The sequence below is a fragment of the Rhipicephalus microplus genome, chromosome 2, assembly GCF_043290135.1.
Source record: "Rhipicephalus microplus isolate Deutch F79 chromosome 2, USDA_Rmic, whole genome shotgun sequence".
Classification (NCBI taxonomy): domain Eukaryota; kingdom Metazoa; phylum Arthropoda; class Arachnida; order Ixodida; family Ixodidae; genus Rhipicephalus; species Rhipicephalus microplus.
This window is the reverse complement of record NC_134701.1, coordinates 14,068,755-14,085,416: the sequence shown is the minus strand read 5'-3', so window position 1 is coordinate 14,085,416 and position 16,662 is coordinate 14,068,755. Positions and strand designations below refer to the sequence as shown.

The following is a 16,662-nucleotide window of genomic DNA, read 5'->3' as shown; positions in this document are numbered from 1 at the left end:
GGGCGGGCTGCACGGGGGCGGCCATGGTTGCTGCAGTTGATGTCGGGATCCGGGGCTGCCTGGCTATTTCAGGAAGGGGTCTGTACTCTGCTTGCAGTCCCCTCTGCCTGCGGCTTGTTCGCTGTTCAGGGTTGGCGTCCGTGTGTTTTTGTTTCTTGCCGCTTGCGCTGGGTTGATGTCCGGAACATCAAAAAAGCAGCACCTCCACCAGATTTCATAGAGTCGTGACGTCCACAAACAAGCAGACAGTACGATGAAGGTTAAACTGTTTCTTTGGGCGAACTTGTGCCCGGTAAACGGAAAGTTGGATCACAGTAGCAGACCTGCACAGATAGCAGCGAACAGATCGTCAGCCGTCGATCAACTGACAAGCGGCGAAGCGTGTCGGCATTTATACACTTGCCATCGAATGTCCTAGCTTTATAGCTTGCGGTGACGTAGGCTCCAGAATAATCTGTATAGTTCGCAGATTGGGCATTGTTATGATCGGCCTGCTTGTCTTTACGCAGCTTTACCGCACGAGACATTGTGGCTGGGCCTACCCTGATTTCTTCCAAGTCAGCGCTCCCAGAGATGCACCAAGAGCGGTGACAACACAGAAATCATTCTTAAGGTTATCGCAGGTCGTCGGCGCTCCTCGTAAACCCTTTGGACACGCCTGACCAACTGACGGATTTGGAAGATTAGTTGGCCGTCGAGGCGGCTTGCTTTGTCGTCTAGGTGCCCCGGGCAAAGGAACCTGCGTCTCAGAACCATCTGTGAATGCCTTTCCCACGTTCTCCGTGGCGCCTTGGTGCCACTGTTTCCACAATTTGTGCTCTGCCTGGCGCCACATACCTATCACTGCAACAGACTAAGAAATTAACCTCTACGTAAGGCCCAACGTGTTCGTTCTGTGCTGTGTCATGCGTGGCGTGCAGTGTTTTCTCCCTCGCCATGGACCATGAAGGTGGTGTTTCACCTTCCCCTTTCGAGGGCGAAGGCTAATATGGCAATTTTCATTGGACTGTCTTGGTCTCTATTGTTTTTCATGAATGAAATCCTGGGAATGCCAGGACATAAAACGCGAGCGCCGAGGTGCTCCCGACAAGTTCTCACAAGCTCGCAGAAGCTCCCATCATGCTTCCGCCGAGAGCTTCTATGATGCTGCTATCATCAAGTAATAACACGCTACCTGTGTATATTGTAATAAAAGTTACTGTTAAAACCTCCGGGCTCCTCTCCTCGACATCTCCCCGAGATTCTGGCTGGCTCTGGTCTTATGGGCAGACCCCGAGCCGCAGCAAGCTGCATAGAAGATAAAGAGAAAGAAAAGTTGTTTAAAGGGCCACTCGGCAGGTTTGACAATTTTGAGCTGACAAGCGCAATGCATAGACGAGGCGTTCATGATCACGTCTACCAAACTTTGCAACGCTACGCGCCGCGGAAACGGGTCAAATTTCAATATGAAAGCTGCTCCCCCTCCCCTCTGCCACCGCACGCGTAGAGATTGAGGGCATGTCGTAGGCGTAGGAATGGCCCTACGTACACGGCAATGCAGTGACGTTGGTCCTCTACGCAGACAAGTCTTCTCTGACGTTGTCAACAGTATACCACGTAACATGGCAAAGTTATTTAACACAACATGTATAGTTTATGTATTTGCTGCTTTAAGAGAATAATAAAACTTGAAATAAATAATGAGACGCAATAAAAATTGTGCGCGTTTTTCTTTCATTTTTTACCGTGAACTGCTACGAAATGCTGGGCTAACGTGCCAGCATTTCACATGCGGTAGTGTCCCCACGGTCAGCGCATTGAGCAGACGACCACCGTGGAATGCTCTTACGCATTCGCGCACTCATTGTGCTCATCTACTCTACCGCGTCTAAACCAGCGTTTCTAAACACCCCACAGAACCAGGCAGAATACCACAAAATAACACTGGTCAACAAAGCAACGCTGCTCTTGTGCTCGGGAGTTGGACTTGTTTGGGCACGTCATGCGCATGTCACCTCTTGAGGCCCGTGTACATGAGCCCCTTGTACATGGACGCGACGGTGGCGGGCTGAGTTGAGTGGCGGGTTCAGCTTACCTCGACGCGCCCGAGTTTATATGAACTCGCACGGACGAGTTGAGGTGAGCGGTGATCGCAGCGACGCTTTGCGTCGAGGCGAGCCGAAAGCCCGTCTTCCGGTACCAGTTTCCGCTCCTCCAAGCCAGCGCTCTCGCCTCCCGCCGCTGTGGGCTGCGGTTGTTTACGCAGTTGTCGCTCCGCCACCGCGATGCCTGTCTTGGTATTTTTTCTCAGTTTGCACCAGCTGTACTTTATGGTTGTGTTGGCTAACACTGCACAACGCGATGGCATCAGTGGTTCTGTTGCGGCACAGCGCTCGCCACAGGCGTATCCGCAGCCAGACGCACCGTCCCCTGTTCACCCCTGGCTGCTCTCTCCGGGAATTCGCCGTGATTCATGGTTTGTAACGCCTTTCATTGGTGTACCTGATGCTGTGGAAAATCCTTTGAAGCCCTACACGCGAGTCATTTTTTGCAATAGTTGTGGCTTGTCGCTAATACGAATTAAACGGCGCCCTGAACCTCGTTGAAAATTTTAAATTGAAAACAATAAGCAGTTTTAAATGAAAATGACTAAAGACCCTCATCAACTGTTGGAACAAAGTGTACAGTTCCACCACAATTAAGTGCACCGTGTTCCTCTTGCCTCATACGCTCACCCTGTTTGACTAATCTGATTTCTGTGGCTTTTGTACTGGACAGTGATATCCTTAAACGATAAATTTTTAATCTGAGCGCTTTTGCAATGTACATTTTGAGTAAAATTTCTATTGGCTTACGTAAAAAATCATACGGCCGCATACCATTTTGCCATAATTTTACATCTCTATATCTATTGTGCCTCGTTTATGCTTAAAAATGAAAGTAATTTGCTAATTTTTTATATTTCCTTGCAGGATTGGAGCAAATAACTCAGTTTTTTCTCGTTGACTAAAGCTAGCAACGTCGTTATTTCATCATCTGTCCTCCACATGGTGCGTGGAGCCCGCGAGGATGTCATCGTGCCTAGCGCGCGCGTACCGGCCGACAGAGAAAGAGCAACGTCGGAGTGATGGGGACAGGGGAACCGGAGACCACGACGAGCGGGAGAGGTCACGAGCCGTCAATTCAGCGCGATCGGTTATACATGCCCTTTCTGAGCGCGGCGAGTTCGATGAACCTACCCGCTGTCTCCGGGTCGACTGGACTCGCCGCGACGACTCTCTGCCCCGACGCGTGTGCTTATACATGGGGAGGGCGAGTCCAGATAACCTGTTTATTTCGACTCAACGCGCCCTCGTCGGGTCAATGTAAACGAGCCTATGGTCGGATGCTGGAGAGAGTGGGGAAGAGATGTGGCTTGCGAAGGCTACGCGGAGGAGCGGCAAGGGTTTCGAGCTCGCCTCCTCTCACTCTCGTTTCACGCCGCATCAAAAAACCTGTTTTCTCCGCTCGTAACGAACCGTTTCGAAAAATTTTTGTGGCTAAACGTTCCTCATCAGACATTAAACAACTTTCACTGTCTAACTAAAATTCGGTATGGGGCATAGTGAGTGGCCCTTTAAGGTCAAGAAGCCAGTCGTATGCCTTCGTTGCAAAGAGCCTGGTCACATTGCGGTCAGCTGTCGAAAGCCTAGGAGTGTTCTCTTTTCAACGGACAGCAGCGATAGTAATCAGGAGCAAATAAAACCCCACATGGAGGACTCAGTTTTGGAGATATCGTTGTGTAACGTACCGCAGGAGTCAGCCGCAACGTTTCATGGTGTAGACCCCTACTCTTAGGAAAATTAGATTACCACAGGGGAACACGTGTGTGGGCGGCAAATAGTTGAAAATAAAAGTGTGTGTTTGCCATTAGCCAGCGTTTAGAAAGAGGGACCGGTCATACTGCCCACCACAGAATCTGTGGTGTCACAAAACCTTCCCGAGCATTATACCTTTCAGAATGACGTGGATATGCTTTTGAAAGGCCTTTATTTTGGTGACAAATTGGCGAGTGCTCTGATGCGTCCGATGGCCTGTGAGTCTGCTCATGAGATTTTCGAAGCAAAAAGTGCCAATGAAGTAGACTGTAAAAGTCCCGATGATGAGGCGCTTAGATTATCAGGAGAGGGAGAGACGCTTAACATAGCGCGAGGTGATGACTCTCGTCAAGGAGAGACATCTGATGGTGAGCCGGCTGGCTTAGAAAGAGTCAATTGTACCGGCATTCGGTCATTTCGAAAGTGCAGACAGTTAGAAATAACGCCGAGGATAAGCCAGTTGAGCCGTATGGAGTTTTGAGCAATGTACTTCGGATTAATATTGCCGAGTCAGTGAGCGTTCCGTACCACCCCGAAAGAAAAGGGCGCCGGCGAAAACGTAGAGGGAACACGAAGCGTCAGTATTGCTTCGAGTAGAGGCTGGAAATCCCCAGAAAACTGGCTAGAAGTAAAAAGTGGAGGGTCTTGCAGAAAGCGAGATTCGGCATAAAGCGTGTCGCAAAGGTAAAGAAACTCAGACGTCGAGGTGGCCGCCTGGTCTCATCGCCTTCAGCGCACAATACACAGCCGAGCAGAACAACGAGGTGCGTTCATGGGAATGACCAAAGTCATCCCACTCCACGACAAACGCGTAACCGCTTGACTGGGAGGCAAACAAGGAACCTACCAGACTATCGGTATGTTTTTGTATGGAAGTTTGGGGACCGCGGAACAAAGGTTGCCGCCACTCACTGCTTTGGTAGTTTCGGACAGGCTGGCTGTTTGTCCCTCCATTGTGATATGGCGGGTCGAAAACTGCGGTATGATCGTCCACCCAGAGCCCGTCTGAAAGGGTTCCCCATGATGTTTCGGACAGTGTAAGGATGCCAAGGATTTCTCATGTATCCGGTTTTGAATTGTTTTACTGTTAACGTTTGCATGTCTGCCGATGAGCAAGGAGTATGCCGATTTTCGAAAGTTTTATTTTCCTCCCCATCTTAACAGCAGACATTGCGAGATTTATTAGTTTGCTTACATTTAGCGACACCGAACACCCGAGTAAAGGGTTTCGTGCAAGTTGATATTAACTGAGAAGTAGGCTGAAGGTAAAAGCCTCTGTGCAGGCCTTCTGTTCTTGCAATATGGTGTAGGTTTTTTTATTTTTTATTTTTTGTGGTATACGCGTGAGCTTGAGTTTGACGTTTGCTTATGCGATGCGAAACGTGATTGATTACCTACCTCATTTGTTTTATTTCGTTCGTAGCACCTGCGTGCCTTAAACGCTGTGAATATCTCTGGGAAATGATACAAAACGTTAGGCTGTTGATTGACGTCGCACGTAGTAGGTCTGAGTTTGTTATGGCTTGGTTATCTAATTCTTGATTTTCGCGAGTCGGCGCACCAACTGGAAACTTTGAGGGAGTTTTACTAGAACTGTAACCTGGCATTTCTCGAGGTCAGTTGAATGCTCTCTGTTTGTTGTGCCTCGGATCTTGCGTGGTTTGTTTCGGGTGTTTGCTAGCCATAGCTCAGGTTCAGAGATTGACACAGCCAGCGTGAACTTCTACAAGGGAGCAGATATATGGTCTCTGCTGAGTGCTTTGGTGCTGTAGCGCCTTCAAGACCTCCTGTGGTGGTGGACGGGTTGTTATGATCGGCCTGCCTGTCTTGACGCCGCTTCAACGCATGAGACCGGTGTCGATAACATAAACCGGTGTCGATAACATAAACTCAGCCGGTGTCGATAACATAAACTCAAAAGTGTTAAAAAATACCAAAGATATCAGTGCTGTTTATTTGTGTCTATTGTTCTCCCAGTCACTTTACAATCCAATCATACCCATGATTGGACAATGGGAAAGGTTGTTCCAAACTATAAATCAGGAAATGAGACCTCCCCACTTAACTATCGCCCCATCTTGTTAACAAGCGTACCCTGAAAAATCATGGAACATGTCATTTATACAGAAATCAAGTAATTGTTACACTGGAATAACTTTTTTCATCCTTCACAGCATGGATTTCGGAAAGAGTTTTCCTGCGAAACCCAATTGGTATAGTTTCTATATGATCTTCACACAATTTAGATACTAACCTACAGACACATGGCATATTTTTAGACTTCGCGAAAGCATTCGATAAGGTACCACATCAACGATTGCTACTAAAACTGTCTTTGGCTAGTGTACACCCCGACATCTTACAATGAATCGAAGCATTCCTCCATAACTGCTCACAGTTTGTTTTTATTAACAACAGCTCATCTGATTCTCTGCAAGTAACTTCCAGAGTTCCACAAGGATCTCTTCTCGGGCTTCTTTTCTTCTTGATAAATATTAACGATCTGCCTGCTTATGTAATCTGTAATATTCGCATGTTTGCGGATGATTGAGTCATTTACAAAACAATTATTAATACATCTCACCAAAGTTCTCTTCAGGACAATATTAACCGTCTGCAACAATGGTGTGATTGCTGGCTAATGACACTAAACCCAAATAAATGCAAAGTTGTGACCTTCTCCCGCCGACGTAACCCTCTGGCATATTTATAAGCAATCAATAACATACCATTAGAAGCTGCATCCTCTTACAAATATCTTGGTGTTACCATAACTAATGGTTTTTCTTGTTAGAACGCACATATTACTAACGTCATCTCATCTTCTAATAAGGCACTCGGTTTCCTTAAACGCCACCTAAAACAAGCTCCAAATCATGTAAAATTACTAGCCTACCAAAACATAATCCGCCCTAAGCTTGAATACGCATGCGCAGTAGGGAGCCCCCACCAAAGATATTTATTAAAAGCTCTCGAATCTGTACAAAACCGTGCTACAAGGTTCATACATTCTCAATATTCATATCATGTCAGCGTGTCGTCTTTGCGAAATGAATTAGGTCTACCGACACTTGCTACTCGTCGCCGTTTATCATCCCTATCTCTTTTTCAGAAGTTCTATCATTTTTCGCTTGATCAACCACCGTACATTATTCCCGCTGGTCGAATGTCACATAGAACTCGGCACATGAACGAAGTGGGCTGCCCCCGTACTCTTACTGCAACTTTTTAGGGTTCTTTCTTTTTCCGCACAGCCACAGTATGGAACAGCCTGCCCCACAAAATCGCCGCCCGAACCAGCGCACACACATTCATACAAAAAATATCCCATCATTTTGCAGAATAAAAACTACTGGATGTCATTTTCATCAATCCAACTGCTTGTATACATTGCAGAATCATGTACCCATATTACTCATACCGTGTTCAATAATGCTTATACACATGTTATTTCCAACTATTGTGTAATGAACATATGTAAACCCATCTCTTATGTAATGCCCATGTTGGGTTTTTAAGGTAATAAAATAAAATTGAATGAAGTGAGACATTGTGGCTGGGCCTACCCTAATTTCTTCCAAGTCAGCGCTCCCGGAGATGCCTCAAGATCGGTGACAACAGAAAAATTATTCTTCTAGTTATCCCAGGTTGTCGGCTCCCCTCGTAAACCCTTTGGACACGCCTGACTGACTGACGGATTAAAAAGAATTGATGGCCGTCAAGGCGGCTTGCTTTGTCATCTAGGTGCCCCGGGAAAAAGGACCAGCGTCTCAGAAACGTCTGCGAATGCCTTTCTCACGTTTTCCGTGGCGCCTTGGTGGCGCTGTTTCCACAATTTGTAGTGTGTTTGGCACCACATCACTGCAACAGACTATGAAATTGACTTACACGTAAGACTGAACGTGTTTGTGCTGTGCTGTGTCGTGCGCGGCGTGCAGTGTTTTCTCCATTGCCATGGGCTGATCTGGGCGTACTTCCCTCTTTCCTTGGTCGGAATGGAGGTGGCGTTTCACTTTCCCCTTTTGAGGGCGAAGGTGAATATGGCAATTTTTATTGGACTGTCCTGGCCTCAATAGTTTTTCATGCAGGGAATCCTGGGAAGGCCAGGACATAAAACGCGAGCGCCGAGGCGCTCCTGACAAGCTCTCACAAGCTCCCCGAAGCTCCCATCATTCTTCCATCGAGAGCTTCCCAGATGTAATCATGTAACATCATGTAAAACACTACCTGTAATTATTGTAATTAAAAGGTAATGTTAACAGCTCCGGGCTTCTCTCCTCGACATATCACCGGGAATTTTGCTGGCTCCGGTCTTATGGGCAGACCCATGACTACATCGGGGGTCTGCCCATCATCATCGCATCAAGAATGGGGCACTCACCGATGCTCTTGTTACAGGTGACGCTACATCTTGCCTTCAGTTCCTGTCCTTTCGTATCCTGGCCGGCCGTTTCCACGGAACGCCAGCTTTGCCGCCATCAGACATGCTTCGGCCCGCCAGGTTTGGAAGAAAAAGAGCACATAATCTGGCAACAAGCGACGTCTTCATCTGCCATCTGCGCACCGACGAGCCTATATAAACGCCCACCGGACCGCTCTTCACTTGGGCACGGCATCGCATCAAGAATGGGGCGTTCACCGAAGCTCTTGTTACAGGTGACGCTACATCTTGCCTTCAGTTCCTGTCCTTTCGTATCCTGGCCGGCCGTTTTCACGGAACGCCAGCTTTGCCGTCATCAGACATGCTTCGGCCCGCCAGGTTTGGAAGAAAAAGAGCACATAATCTGGCAACAAGCGACGTCTTCATCTGCCATCTGCGCACCGACGAGCCTATATAAACGCCCGCCGGACCACTCTTCACTTGGGCACGGCATCGCATCAAGAATGGGGCGTTCACCTATGCTCTTGTTACAGGTCAGTTACCTAAATAGTAGCGCTGGTGTTAAAACCAGCAATTACTGTCTGCTAGTGGTGTCGTGCCCCCCTGATTTATGTGAAACAGTGAAGCGATACCTATCTGTGCCATCGCGAATTTGTGACAGTGTCATTAACCTCCTGCTACTCTGTTCGGGGGACGTTGAGCTAAACCCGAGACCCAATGATAAGATTCTAGCGGACATCCTGGAAAGTGCGCATGGGCTGAAAGCGGGACAGGCGACAATATTGACTGAGCTCAAAGGAGTTAAGGAAAAGCAGGCCGAAACTGACGCTCAAATTAAACAACTGAATAATACAGTTGCCTCCTTGGAAGCGTCTATTGCATCCCGCAGTCTGGGTGAAATCAGCCTGCCCGAGAATAGCTTACAGTGTGTAAATGATCAACTGCAGCCCATTACATCTCGATGCGATAGTGCAGAAAATAGGATGCGCCGCGCGAATCTTCTGTTTTTCGGTATCGAAGATGACGTTAGTGAAGATTGGGAAGCTTCAGAGAAAAAACTAATCGAATTTTGCGAAGAAAATCTTCAAATCACCCTTACAAGCCAGCAGTTTGAACGCGTCCACCGCCTTGGCTGGTTTTCTCCAGATAAGTGCCGACCAATTATTGCTAAATTCGTTCTGTTTAAAGACAAACAAATTGTACAAGCATTATCAAGAAAACTTAAAGGTACAGACTATTCTATTAGTCAGGATTTTTTTGTTGCAACCCGTGAAGCGCGGAAAAAGTTGACCGAGTTTGCGAAACCAAGCAAGCAGACATTTAAACTGTGAGTAGACAGGTTAGAAATGAATGGCAAGACGTACGTTTATGGCAGCTTTACAAAATCGGTTGTTCTTTCTCAATGGTAGCTAAATAAGAAAGCAGGCAAAAATAAACTTCCTAAGCAACAATGGTCACGTTCCTCAACCTTGGTACGACCACTAACAGTGACGTTGACTAACATCCGTAGCCTGCTGCCGAAACGTGAAAATATCTCTTCGATCTTGGACGATAGCAATACGGACATTACTGTCTTAACTGAGACATGTCTTCACCCAAATATTCTCGATGCAGAACTCTTTTCGGGCGTGAATATTTTCAGTATTTATCGGTGTGACCGTTCTGAATTAAAGGGGGTGGTGTTTTGATCGCGATAAAGAATTTACTGTCGTCGTTTCTAATTGATACTCACTCACCCCTCGAAATAGTTTGGGCTGCCTGCTTTTCCGCTTCATCAAAAATACTGATAGGCGCTTGCTACCGGCCACCCGACGCAGGTTCTTCCTTTAGCGATGAACTCGGAAAGAGTATAGCGGCCGCTGTGCAAAGCTATCAGTGTGAAAACGTTTACCTCCTCGGCGACTTTAACTTTCCCGATGTTGATTGGCCGTCTCTCTCTTCACCAAGTCGTGCTTCTGTAGAATTTATAAATTTAACTCTGGATTTTAACTTCTTCCAAACTGTTGACGCACCTACACGCGGATCTAATTTATTAGATTTAATTTTAAGTAATGCGCCTGAAACTATCGGGCCAATCACTTATCGGGACGGTCTAAGTGACCACAAGTTACTGCATTTTTCGATAAATGTGCCATTTAGCCACACAAGTAAAGATAGAAAGATTATACGAGATTATAACAAGGCCGATTACGCAGCGATTAACTCAGACCTTGAAGTATTCTTTGTTGAAGCGATGATGCCCTTGTTCGATACTCGCACCGTCAACGAAAACTGGTGTATCTTCCGGGACAAGGTTTGCGGGCTGGTCGATAAGTTTGTTCCCATAGTTACCATAACGAATGACAGGTTGAACCCGTGGTTCACTAAGTCACTCCATCGGCTCAGAACAAAAAGCGGTTGTACAAAAACGCCAAAAATGGGCAAACTGAAGCTGCATCGAAAAAGTACGACGAGTGTGCGGCGAGCTACTGCTCTGCAATTAAGGATGCGAAATACAAATATTTTTCCCATGATCTCCTGTCTCTTTTGAAATCGAACCCTCGGAAGTTTTGGCAGTCGTTAACCCCAGGAACCGACCGCCATCATATCTCGTTACATGGTGATGACGACAAATCCCTCTCAGATAGTGACTGTTCATTCGCATTTAACATGTTCTTTTCTTTAGTATACACAAGAGAAGACCATTCCAACATACCATTCATCGCAGATTACGACTGGGCGTTTATGCAGCGAATAGCTCTTACAGTCGAAGGTATTTCTTCCCTCATTGACCAACTTAAACTATCTACTTCATCAGGGCCCGACAACATTAACACTAAAATACTAAAGAACACAAAAATCGTATCGAGCAAATTCTTACTTCTCATCTTTCAACAGTCCTTGATGTCTGGTCAACTTCCAGATGATTGGCACATGGGTAAAGTGGTTCCCGTTTATAAAAGTGGAGGTAAACACTCACCTGATAATTATAGACCCATCTCGCTTACGTCAATCTGCTGCAAATTGCTGGAGCAAATTATCGCTTCCCATGTTCGCCGCCACCTCGAATCAAATATTTTCTTTTTTCCTCACCAGCATGGTTTTCGGAAAGGCTTCTCGTGTGACACCCAATTGTTTGAATTAACAACCAATGTTCATTTCAATATGAATGAAAATAAACAAACTGATTGCGTATTCATCGATTTTTCAAAGGCCTTTGACCGCGTTGCCCATTGCCGCCTAATATCTAAGTTATCTGCACTTAGACTCGATTTCTTAACCCTTTCGTGGATCCGCAATTTTTTTTCCTTTCGAAAACAATTCACTACGGTTAATAACTACGCCTATACCCCCTCTGATGTCACCTAGGGTGTTCCACAGGGTAGTGTTCTCGGACCTCTATTATTTCTCATCTACATAAATGATTTGCCAAATAATATATCTTCCAATATAAGACCATTCGCTGACGATTGCATAATATATCGAGCTATTAACAATGACGGCGACCACCTTACCCTTCAAACAGACCTTAACCTAATTAGTGGCTGGTGTGACGTGGGGCAGATGTCTCTTAACTCTTAAAGTGCCGTGCTATGGCCTTCAGTCGTAAACACAAAAACTCCAATTACTCCTACTCTATTAAAAATGATACCATAGTGCAGTGCTCTTCTTAAAAATACTTAGGTGTCAACCTAACACCCAATCTTTCATGGTCGGCACACATTAGTGTTATTTGCGCGAAAGCCTCAAAAACATTAGGTTATCTCCGTCGTAATCTGCCAAAGTCTCCAACAAGCATCCGTAAACTGGCCTATTTCACTTATGTACGCCCCCAGCTGGAATTTGCATCTTCAGTCTGGTCCCCTTTCCAAGATTACCTAACCACATTGCTAGAGTCCATACAAACCGGAGCAGTCCGGTTTATATCTCGCAATTATAGCACTCATTGCAGCGTAAGAACATTAAAACAAGAACATTCTATTTCGCCTTTGCACGTTCGTCGCTCTGTTGCACTGTTATGTTTGCTGCATGAATATATTCACAGCACAAGACGTTCTACGCTACCCCTTACAGCACCATTGCGCATGTCCAGACGCCTGCACAATCACCTTAGTTTCACTCGCATTTACGGCAAAACGAAGGCATTCAACTTATCAGCGCTTCCGAAGGCCATATCATTATAGAACGACCTTCCCGACTGCATCGCCTCCATCACCGATCCAGATTCTTTTCGCGAACATGTGTGTAATCAATTTTCATCGCACTAATTGCTCTAACTTCACTGATGTTTGTAGCTGCAGCTGTGCCACTCACCTAGTTTCACACTTCTCTTTGGTTCTCTTTAGTTATTGCTGTGCCCACCGTTGTCTTGCAATTTATATTGGTAAACGCCTTCGTACGGCTAGCTGTATGTGTGTTAGAGAATGCGTGTGTATGTTGTGCACCTCGGCCATGTACCTTGAATTCATGTACCTTGAATTTATTGTTATTCAAGCTTTCTGCATATCGGTAAACATTCGCGTATTACATTTGTTTGAGTGTCAGTGACTAGACATGCTTTGTCACGATGTTGTGTTATTTTCTGTGTATTCCTTGTTATTGATGACCGCCCTATTACTCTTTGAAGTTTGTACCCCCATTACCCAATGCTCTCATTGAGCTTGTAAGGTATTATAAAATAAATAAATAAATGAATAAATAAATAAAAATCAGCGTGATCTTATAAAAATGGCTTACTAAAGTTCGGAAGCTTCTCGAAGACTGCAGGCGCGGTTTGCGCTGAGAATCACGTAGTGTATTGGGTGATAACAAACAATAATAAAAGCAACGTGGCGATAGATAGATAGATAGATAGATAGATAGATAGATAGATAGATAGATAGATAGATAGATAGATAGATAGATAGATAGATAGATAGATAGATAGATACGCTCAAAGTTGGCGAAGTTCACTAAGAAATGCGTGGCATTTAAAAAAGTTTTCCAGTAGGAAATGGCACACTGTTGTGCAGTTGAAGATGGTATACACATGCACCGCAGCGCCTGCGTATTCACAAAAGCACACATCTTGCAGTGATGAACAAAAATAATCGCCAAAAAGTTATCAACACACGCATCAAACTTATTTCATTCACAAATTGTAAGAGGAAAGAAAGAATCAACAAAGACACCAATACGACAGCTTCTTTCACGGATTTTTTAACCTATTTGACACGTAATGTGGGCTCATGGTAATGCAGATTTCATCACAAAATTTGAAGCAAAAAACTTTGCCCGCAAGGATTTTTTCTTTGGTCAAGAAGTTCCCACCCTAAGGGACCTTTAGTGCAGGTGACACTGGAATGAAAATGGTAGTTACACATGCACCATCCGAAGGCCATAGCTAGCACATCATTAATGGAAAAGAGTGAGGAAGAGAAGTGAGCGGAGGAGGACAGATGTGAGGGTGAGGAGAAGAAACTTTGTGGAGAGAGTCAAGAGGGCATAAAAAAACAGGAAAAGAGACGACTAAAGGAAGCAGGAAAAGTATGGAGAAAAAATAGTCAGTGAAAGAAGATACAGGGAGCGGGAGAAAGAAATATAAAAATTAAACGAGAATCACAAAGCAAGAAAAAAAAAGAAAGACCGCGAAAGAGAAAGAAATGCAGACAAGCAGAAATAGCGAGAGGAAAGATGTCACAAGCTCCGCTGCGACCTCAGTCTTCGCTCCAACAGTGTGTAGCACTTCGTTCTGAATGTATTTGTGTGTTTGCACGCATTAGAGGTTTTGTTGGCGTGTGTAAAATTTATTACAATTGTGTAATTGTTCATGGGAAGACATGTGTATGATTCAAAAATATGCATTTCTTTCTTATAATTAACATTTTAAATTTAACACTGTTTATCAATATTTTTTAACAATCGTGGCAAAAGACAATGTCATAGTTACAATGAATCATAGTTTTCATACATTGACAATGGTCAACACAAAAATAATGCAAATCATAATAGGAAGTGGAAAATATGAAAGGTTATGAATTGAAAGCTGCTATATGGCAGATGCACGAGAACTGTTTGCACCACAACTTATGTAAACTGGGCAGGGCAAACCGAGCAGTGGCTCAATAGCAGGTCTCGTGAAAATGCGTCAAAATGGCACCAGCGATTTCCTGGTGATTGACTGATGGGGTATTGACAGTCCACCTACAATTAATATCTGCCCGATTGCGCTTCGTGACAGCACCCAGCTGATTGGCGAAAATTCTTTGGCTGAGATAATTGCATATTTGGGCGATAACTGTGCTATTTCCATTTCACGGGTCTTCGCCGACAAATATGTGATCTTGGCGGTGACATCTCGTAGCAGTGATTACTATTCGTCCACATACTACACGATGATATATGAACAGCTGCAGACGCGGAAGGAATTTAGTTGAGTATGTGCCTGCTTTTCTACTGCGTGTGTATTTTTAATAGCGCAAACCTACGGAGCTACTAGTACGGTGTGATGATGACACAAGAAGGTGGGCTTGCCCTGGCATTCCGCCGCTCTCCATCTTGTTGGCGAGCACGACGTCCTTGCTATAGACGTCGTACTGCCACTGCCTCTGTCCAAGTACCCCGGCGAGCACTGCTCCGGTGTGTATGCCGACACGCATGTCGACGCCGCTGCGGGTCTGGTCACGAACGGAGCGGATGGCCTCCACCATGCTCAGACCCATGTGGACGCACAGCACAGCGTGATCAGGCCGCTCTTCTGGCGCGCCACTCACGCAGTAATAGCAGTCCCCAAGAATCTTGATGCGCAGTTGGTGGAATTTCTGCGAAAGAAAAGCAAGAACATTCACGCATACTATAAAACTTCACTTCCCACCATAGACGTGTAGCCCGTCTAATGAGTCAACTGAGCGCCAACTAAGTTTCACCCTTAAATCTCACCTGAATCTCAAATTCTAAAGGTTCAAGCTTACAGGTCGTACTGAACGTTCAAGGGCACGTAAATAAAATCGTTCTTGTGTAGCGTATGGTGTAGTTCTATAACCTGCGCTTAAGCGCCACTGCTATAAAATCTAAGAATCTGTGTATCATAGGTACCCAATGATCCTAAATGATTACACAGCTTCTTTTGCTTCACCGTCAATGATGCAATTGTTTGAGGTAAGCATGTAGGGTTTCCTTGGCATGAGTAGATTATCGTTTGGAAGATTCGTAAACTCTGTTGCGGCGCTTCATGACTTCCTGCTAGTTACGTCTATAGTGAGTTTTGTGAGATTACTTCCTCCTCCAGATGTAAGAACGAAGGCGCCAGAGAAGCGATGGTTGGATAAAAAGTCGTGCTTCGTGATACGGCGGCGCCGTTTCTTGTGCGGTGCGGGTGACAACCACTTGTTTCCAAAGGGTTTTTAGAAATGTTAGGTTACATATTCCGACTACTTTCCGTCACTTTCAATAGTATTACTTCAAACATTGTTTGTTTATTTTAACCCACTTCTGATCATTGCTAGTGTAATGTAGATGTGGTGGAGCTGGGAGCGTGTGAGGCTCAGAAGAAATAGGGGAAATAATAGGAAAATGAAGCAGAATGTGAACGCCAATAAAGACAGTCATTGTAACTGATGCTGCTCAAAGTGAGGAAAGGTCCAGAATTGGCATTTTTTCTCCTGTTCTAGATTGGTTTTTTTCCCTTCGCCTTCTAGATTTCGAAATAAAGTTGTTTACTGCTACTTCTTTATTCCGTGTCCATCTTTGTAGCAGAAGTTTCAGCGATCATTCTAGAGCTTCGAAAATTCACGGTGGGCACGGAACTAACGAATGACAAGTAAGGAGTGATTGTTTACCCTCTAAATTTGAGAAAGAAAGTGATAACGAAGAAAACGAAAGCGCTTCGCTCCCAGATCACGCAACTGATTAGCACAGCCAAGCAGCAATTAATGATGGAGCAAACAGGGAGCAGCTGCTTACAACGCCGGCGCAAATTTAAAGAATAAGCGACAGTCTTATTTGTTTGTGTTTCATGATGGAATAATTGGAAGCGCAAACCAATGGGACACAAGAGAAGAGACAAAGAAGCGCAGACTGAAACTCAGTTTATTCAGAGAAGTTATATACCAGAAAGATGAGAAAGGGAAACAATTAGGGAGAAAGTTTCACCTTGATCAGGTGTCGTCCAGAAACGATATTTCACAATTTAACAGTGATGTAGACGGTGAACTAACACAACTATCAATATTCTTTTTAATAAAAAAACGCTTCCGCAATCTCTCTAGTTTTCGTGTCATGATGGCTGTACAAGATAGATGTGCGCGAAAAATCAGGTACGCAGCCAAACTTTTTGCAATGGGCGGATAAATGTAAACCCGGGGCTGATTTCAGCGCGTTGTAGTGTTCTCGCAGGCGCATATACAAGCAGCGCCCAGTCTTCCCAATGTATAACCTGCCGCAAGACAGAGGGATACAATAAACAACATTAGATCGACATTTGGTGAA

General features: G+C 45.1%; 1 protein-coding gene across 1 annotated transcript in view; it reads right to left on the bottom strand.

The window, feature by feature from the left end:
• LOC119169944 (adenylate cyclase type 3) overlaps positions 1 to 16,662 on the bottom strand; it is a 1,227,834-nt gene that overhangs the window by 789,382 nt on the left and 421,790 nt on the right. Inside the window, exon 4 of the mRNA XM_075886158.1 lies at positions 14,710 to 14,996. Within this exon, the coding sequence (XP_075742273.1) occupies positions 14,710 to 14,996 (287 nt within the window). The remainder of the gene's footprint in view (positions 1 to 14,709; positions 14,997 to 16,662) is intronic.